Genomic DNA, 7,739 nt, shown 5'->3' on the forward strand with positions numbered 1-7,739 from the left:
TCATAACGCTCTTCGTGGGTTTTAATGTTATGTGAAGTAGCTTCGACAAATTGTGATAAGAGCGAAGAATATAATTAACAGCAAATGACTGATTATTGTGTTGTCAATGCATTATCTTTGGGTAAATACCCAGTTGTTTGACGAAAATCCCATTTCAAAGAATTTAACAGCAAAAGAAATAGACATCTATCTTACGTACTATATATTCCTTGGAAACAATGAGTTACTTGTATACTTGTATTATCTCACAAAAAGAATTGAAAATGTAATAAATGATTTAATTACTCAAAAGACCTGTTATGATTTTAAAATCTGAATCATCGAATAATCACATCTCATGGAATTTCCAGTCTTTTTTTAGCATACATTATTTTTTGTGAACAAAAAAAAAACATTTAAAATATAGAAAATCGACATGGCTGAAATAATCACACTCCCTTATCACTATACGTATAAGCGCAGATGTTTTCGAAAGTTTTAATATTCTACCGAAACTCACCAGCCAATGAAATTGTTTTTGTTGCAAAAGAAGATTATGCGAAATAAATAACAGATGTAAACACTTTTGATCACACATTCAACCGTACGACTATGTGTATATTTGACACATATATATCTTCTCTCCGTGGGCGATATTTTATATAATTTCAAAAAGACTTTATCTGTCAGTTGTGCTTTGAATTTTACTAGTGCATCATGTCAATTTTTAAACAAAGTTTTTCTTTCGATATTCAAAATATCAGTGATTTAAAAGATTACAATTACTTACCAACAGTATATGTTCGAAAAATTCCATGGCAACTTAAAATCGTTAAGCTTTCAAACGAAACAAAATCGTCGCTTGGCATTTATTTGCATTGTGTTAAAGAGAATGTTTTTCTATCAAGTCTACTCGGACAATGGTCTTACGTGGCATCCGCTTCATTCAAACTTGAATCGCATCAGCAAAATGTTGAGGCCGTTAAATTTCATCTTTTATCAACTGTTTTTGATAACAACGACAGTACTTTTGGCACTCCGACATTCATCGATTGGGACGATTTAATGGATGCAAGCAAAGGTTATGTGAGCAACGATGCGATAAAATTGAAAATGAAGATAGAAGTCGTTATTCCAAAGGACCGTAATAATCGTCGAAGTGAAATGATTTTTAAAAAAAGTGAGAAAACTGAATCTTTTTCTAAATTCGATGTAACGATCAAAAATATCGAACATTTGACGGCTGTTAAATCACCAACATTCGAAATAAAAGGCGCAAAGTTAAATTTAATCGTTTGCAAATATGAAGACCATCTTGCGATGAATTTATGTATGAATGGTTCAAAACTACTGATATCGATGTTGGTGAAACTTTTTTCGACGAAAGATGAAAACAAATCATTTGTACAATATGATGGGTCAAGAATAAAAAAAATTATGGCATGGACTGAGTTAATTGAGCCATCAAATGGTATTGTCACAAATAACTCAATTAAACTTATAGTTTCATTTGTGGAAGAGTCTACTCTGAAGTTTGCAAAGAACTTTCTACAAACCATGTCGTCAGATATATCCATTCCCATCAAATATACAAAAATTTCCATCGAAATTGCGAAAATTAGCAGCTTCCAGGAGGAAGGCATTTATTCACCGGAAGTAATGATCCGTGGCATACCGTGGATGGTTCATGTTTATAAGAAATTGGTCAATGAAAAATACTCACTCTTTATTTACTTATATTGCAAAAAACAAGAGACATCTTCAAATTGGTCTTACGCGGCGTCATTTTCAACAAAACTTGTGCCATTTAATGACAATGCAAAAGCAGTTGAACGTCACTTTTCCCCACGCGTCTTCACTGATAATAACCAGTATGGTGATCGATTGATTGAATGGGACGAATTATTTGATGCGACCAATTGTTATGTGAAGAATGACATGATCACTTTGGATGTTCAAATTGATGTGGCTGATCCGTATGATTCGAATAAAAGTGAATTGATTTCTAAGTATGTCAAGAATGATTGTAAAAATGATCACCATAAATATCAATTAATAATTAAAAATATTCAATCACTGATGGCTGTAAAAACACCCGAATTCATGATTGATAATTTACTATGGTATTTCACCATTTATAAACATAACAATCAACTTGGTTTGCGTTTAGGTTTGAATGGCAACAAGCAATTCACTCGTAAGATATTAATTCGAATACTTTCTACCAAATTGGAGCATTCGGTTGAACAAAAACAACACATTGGTCTAGGTGCAGACGATGTTTTATCGTGGGATGAACTACTGAACCCAGAGAATGAATTTATTATTAACGACAATTCCATAACGCTTGAAATTGAGATCACATCACCCATTCAAAATGACATTTCGTTCAGAGATCTTCATCAACCAACTGCACCGCAACCATCAGAAACGAATTGCTTCATTTGTTTCGAATGCATGATACGTAAGAATGTATCAGCCACAGCATGTGGACATGTATTTTGTCCACCATGTATCGAAAAGTCATTGAAAGATTGGCCGAACTGCCCCGTGTGTAGAAAACCAGCTAAATTGGAAGATTTGTACCGTATTTTCTTGCCATTTTAAAATTAAAATACAAAATTTTATTGCTTAAAGTTAATTTAGTTTCTTGATTCTTTAATCCATTCAAATTCGTACAAACATTAAAAAATGAGTCGCGATGGTTTCAAATAAAGCAATGATAGACATCTTAAATGACATTTTTTTATTATATTTTATTTTGAATCAATCATGTTCGATCATGTTCACTTAAAGAATGCTCTGTGAACTGGCTTGACTGATGTTGGCACGAAAGCACTTTGTCTTAGTCCTTAAGATGAATCAAAGGTTTGTTAAAATCCGAGCGATATTTAGTTTTTCAAGCAAAACAAGAATATTGACCTCAGAAAATATCTTTCGCTTTGCACAAAAATGATCAGACTGTGTATTTATACTGATTTCAGCAGGCGCCGATATTTCTAGTGGGAATGAAAAATGAAAAAAAAACCCTTTTTGCTAGAGATTGTGACGAAAGAAAATATCCTAATTTGCATTTTTTTTCTTTCATTTCTCTATATTTAACTGCGATGTTCTTACTTTATACATAATAAACAGCGTAATCGGCTTCAAAGTCGATTTCATGCATGAACGTTCATATAATACAATCTCTCGGAAATGATTTTTTTTGTGTTTCGTGCAAAGCAAAGAGAAATAATTATGTTTGTTTTTTTCTTATTTTTCGAATACTGTATTGGAGAGAGTTAAAATTGTTTATAATTCTGTATTCATGTATGACAGTATGTCATGAGTATGAACATTTTTATCACTCCACTCAACTGTTGTGCACCAAACCCTCTCTCCCTCACGAAAATATTTTTATTTCAAACCAGTCGAGTAATTTTAAAACCCGAGTCAATATTGATCAAGCACAAAATTATTGACTGTGTTCACAGTGTAACAAAGATCAACAAACTATCAAAAATTGGTCATTTAGCTGAAAATATTTCTAATCGATTTTGTTTCACACAAATATTCTACCTAAAACTCAAGCCATTTGATTTTGTCCATGGAAAATACGCTATGAAATAGAAAAATATACGCGAAGCTGAATGAAAACGAATTGAGATATTTTACATAAACGGTAAAACCAATACAATCACATCCTCCCATCACACACAAGCACATGTGATTATCAAGCTGTTCCACTAAAATCGGCACATTAGGTGATGATATTGTTATTTTTTGTTGTTGTAAGAACGAGAGAATGAAAGAAAGTGTGTGCGAAACATCGGACGTAAATACGTATGAAAGTTCTCACATATAAGACGCTACAAGTACGCATGTGTGATAAACAATTGTGATTCATCGTTTTAAAACATTATTTCATCACATACCGCAATGATCACCGCGAATTTCGTCACAATCATAAAGCGGCTTTATATGTTAGTTGTTCGTTGCATTTCAGACGTGAAACATGTCCAATCCAGAAGTTGATTTTTCGTTCGACATTCAAAATATCTATCAATCGCGAGAATCGTGGTCACCCATAATATTTGTTCATAATATTCCATGGCAAATTAAAGTCGGCAAAAATTTCAACGGCACTAAATTATGGCTCGACGTTTATCTGCACTGCCAAAAGAAGGATGGGATCACAAATTGGTCTTGTGTGGCATCGGCTTCGATAAAACTTCTGTCGCATGACCCAAATGTGGAAGCAGTTGAATACCACCTTTTATCACGAGTTTTTGATAACGAAACCAGTGCTTTTGGTACACCGTCATTCATTGATTGGTTTAATTTAATTGATGTAAACAAACGTTATGTGAACAATGACACGATAACCCGTGTAGTATACGGGCGCTAAATGGAAGTCGCAGGCGCTCTTATTTGCGCTTTGGAAGAGGAATGACCGAGAGCGCAAAATATTTTGTCGCGCTATCGAGGATTTCTCTTTAAACATTTTCGCATAAAGACACAGCAACCGAATATGAGTTATGTATACAGTACATACAGTCCACAGAGTCGCTCAATATCATAGCACACTATGCACATTGTGCATACTATTCATATTGTGTGCTATGCTAGTAAGTGACTCTGTCGACTGTATGTACTGTATGCATAACTCATATTCTGTTGCTGTGTCTTTATGCGAAAATGTTTAAAGAGGAATCTCCGATAGCGCGAATAAGAGTGCCTGCGACTTCAAATTAGCGCCCGTATACTACACGGGAAGGCTGAACGTAAAAATCAAAATCCACGATCCAAATGGTCGCAATCAAAGTGAGATGATTTTTAAAAATAGTGAAAAGACTGATTGTTCGTCTAAATTTGATGTAACTATAAAAAATATCGAACACTTAACGGCGGTCTAGGGGGATTCCGCGCGTATTTATGTACCAAAATTTAACTTCATTCTTAAAATCTCATAAAAATTCAAATATCTCACCGTATCTGACAATATCCGTAAGTATTCACCGATACCCACCATGTAGGATACTTCAAATTTTGTCGAATATTTTGACATTTTTAGAATATGGGTGAATATGAGATAATAATGAATTGTGGTGAATTTTTGGCGCTGCAGACCTATTTATAATAGGTGAATTATTGGGACAGCTTCTAAGCTGTCATGGTAGTTGTTTGTTACATGTGTGTAAGTTTTTGCATTACAAAGCAAAATTGAAATGTGCCATTTGCAATGGAACGGTTCTGGCGTGAGTATCAAAACTTCTACGAATATAAAATTCCAAAAATTATTAAAGATATTTTGGCTGTCTGTGCAATCGATAGAGTGTCATTAAGTAATTTAAATGAACAAAGTATAAAAGAGATTGAACAAATAGTTAATCAGAACAAATCAATATATTTTTTAGTATATAGAAGCTTTCATAATAATTCACCACTTCTTCATTCCCTGTTCTTGTCAAGTTCAACATTGTCGGTATTGCAGTTCAGAAAATCTCAAAATATCTCCCAAAAAACGTAAAGTTGTGTTAACATCTCTTGAATTTGTTGAAATCCCCCGAATTTGTTCATATTTATTCATATTTAAGAGCGCGGAATCCCCCTAGACGGCGGTTAAATCGACAAAATTCAACATAAAGCATTCACAATTAACTTTAACCGTTTGCAAGCATCAAGAACATCTCGCCACGACCATATCTATAAACAATGAATCATTGAATCAAGTGCATGCAGTTTATTATCTATGGTTGGTGAATCATTTACGTGGAAAATATTAGTGAAACTCCTTTCGACAAAGGATGATGAGAAATCAATTGTACAACTTGAAGTGGGTGGTATGGACAAATTTATACTGTGGAATGAGTTACTTGACCCAGCAAACGATTTTGTCACGAATAAATCCATTAAACTTGAAGTTTTATTTATCGAAACCCCGACACTGAATTTTGCAAAGAATTTTCTTCAAAAAATGAGTTCAAGTACATCGGTACCAATTAAACATATGCGGTTCACTATTGAATTTCCGAAAATAAGCAAATTGCAAGTAGAAGGATTTTATTCACCGGAAGTAATGATTCGTGGCATCCCGTGGAAGGTACAAGTGTGCAAGTGTTTGAACGATGACAAACAAACAGTTTTTGTTTTTTTGTACTGCCTAAAACAAGACACATCTTCGAAATGGTCTTACGCCGCATCATTTTCAACGAAACTAGTGCCGTTTAGTAAGAATTCAGAGGCACTTGAACGTCATTATTTACCAAATGTATACGACTGTTTTGGTTACGGTGATCCATTGATTGAATGGAACGATTTATTCGATGCGAACAAATGTTATGTGAAGAATGACATGATCACCTTGGATATTGAAATTGATGTCGCTGACCCGAATGCTTCGAATAAAAGTGAATTAATTTTTGCTCATATCAACACCGACTCCGAAAATGATCGCCATAAATACTATTTAACAATTATAAATATTCGATCGCTAGTGGCTGTTAAATCACCGCAATTCATAGTTGCAAATACACCATGGCACTTGACTATTTATAGGCATCGAAATCAATTCGGTGTCCGTTTGGATTTTAAAGGTAGTAAACAAGACATACTTACTTAAAAAATACTATTCCATTACTCTACAGTTCCTGATCCATTCCTTCGATTCATTTTCCATTCTGTTCCATTACTCATTGATTAATTTCCATTTTTTCCATTCTTTTCTTCTGATCAACTCTAGGTAGTAAACCATGCGCGAGTCAAATGTTAGTTCGAGTCTTTTCAAACAAAAGAGAACATTCCGTGGAACATGTTAAAAGGAAATACTTTAGGCAAGGCAATGATCTTTATACCGACCATTTTTTAAAATGGGATGATTTGTTGAATGCAGAAAATGAGTTTATTAACAACAATTCAATAACGCTTGAAGTTGAGATCATGCCCATTAAAGATGAAATTTGGTTCAGTGATTTCCAGCCACCAACGGTACCAGCAACAAGAACCTCAAGATCGGATTGCGTGATTTGTTGGGGAAGCATGGAGGGGAAGAGCGCCTCGACAACAGCGTGTGGCCATGTATTTTGTTCACCATGCATCACACAATCACTCAGAAATCGTCCGAACTGTCCATTGTGTAGAAAACCTGCCAAATTGGAAGATGTGCACCGTATTTTCTTGCCATTTCGAAGCATTTTTCAATAATGATATTAAATATTTTTTTCATATGAATGAAAGCAATCAATATAACAGCTAGCTTAAAAGGGAATTTTGAATTTTAAACGAAATTAAATTAGCAATATTCTTCTTTTTTTCATCTTAATTAACTTTTTAGAAAAAATAAAACAACATTTCAATATCACCCAAACATTAATAATTATATTACATTTGATAATCCAAAATAAAGATAGAAACCATAAAAACTTTTTTTTTTTGAATAATGATTTTTTGATTATTAAAGAACTTCTAATCACTTTTCCTTGAATAAAAAAACCCAAATTTTTACACATCTTCTTTCTTATGTCGAATCACAAAAAATTAAACCAATACAATCACACGACCTTATCACTACGTACACTTACAAGTAATTTTGAAGATTCTCGTGGTTTCTATTGAAATCCGCCAGCCGATGTATTTATTTTTGTACTAATAGGAAGAAAATGAACGATAGATTATTATATGAGTATCACACAGAAGTTATATTGAGATATTTTCAGGCGGCTGGATCAGCTAAGGCAGCTTACTTCTGGTGCTGAAATAGAGTGAGAACAATAGAATGTTAT

At 33.7% G+C, this 7,739-nt stretch overlaps 1 protein-coding gene across 3 annotated transcripts; it reads left to right on the plus strand.

Annotated features, from left to right (window-relative positions):
• The first annotated feature begins 3,967 nt into the window (after nucleotides 1–3,967).
• Nucleotides 3,968–7,313, plus strand: LOC116347701. 3 transcript variants are annotated; one of them, XM_031778406.1, is made up of 3 exons: nucleotides 3,968–4,835; nucleotides 5,637–6,554; nucleotides 6,705–7,313. In XM_031778406.1, the coding sequence occupies exons 2-3, from the start codon at nucleotides 5,711–5,713 to the stop codon at nucleotides 6,728–6,730; spliced, it is 870 nt and encodes a 289-aa protein (XP_031634266.1). In that variant the 5' UTR covers nucleotides 3,968–4,835; nucleotides 5,637–5,710; the 3' UTR covers nucleotides 6,731–7,313. The 3 variants fall into 3 exon arrangements, with proteins under 3 accessions (XP_031634266.1, XP_031634267.1, XP_031634265.1); XM_031778407.1 differs by having other exon boundaries at nucleotides 3,968–4,782; XM_031778405.1 differs by having other exon boundaries at nucleotides 3,968–6,554.
• Nucleotides 7,314–7,739: the final 426 nt, after the last annotated feature.

The sequence above is a fragment of the Contarinia nasturtii genome, unplaced genomic scaffold, assembly GCF_009176525.2.
Source record: "Contarinia nasturtii isolate CC-2019 unplaced genomic scaffold, AAFC_CNas_1.1 Cnas_scaffold_2042, whole genome shotgun sequence".
Taxonomy (NCBI): Eukaryota; Metazoa; Arthropoda; class Insecta; order Diptera; family Cecidomyiidae; genus Contarinia; species Contarinia nasturtii.

Excerpts from the sequence above, each read along its gene's own strand:
- LOC116347701 (XM_031778405.1), top strand. The coding sequence starts at position 5,711 with ATGGTTGGTGAATCATTTACGTGGAAAATATTAGTGAAACTCCTTTCG. Across the intron at positions 6,555-6,704 it reads TGTCCGTTTGGATTTTAAAG|TAAACCATGCGCGAGTCAAA; the intron begins GTAGTAAACAAG and ends AACTCTAGGTAG.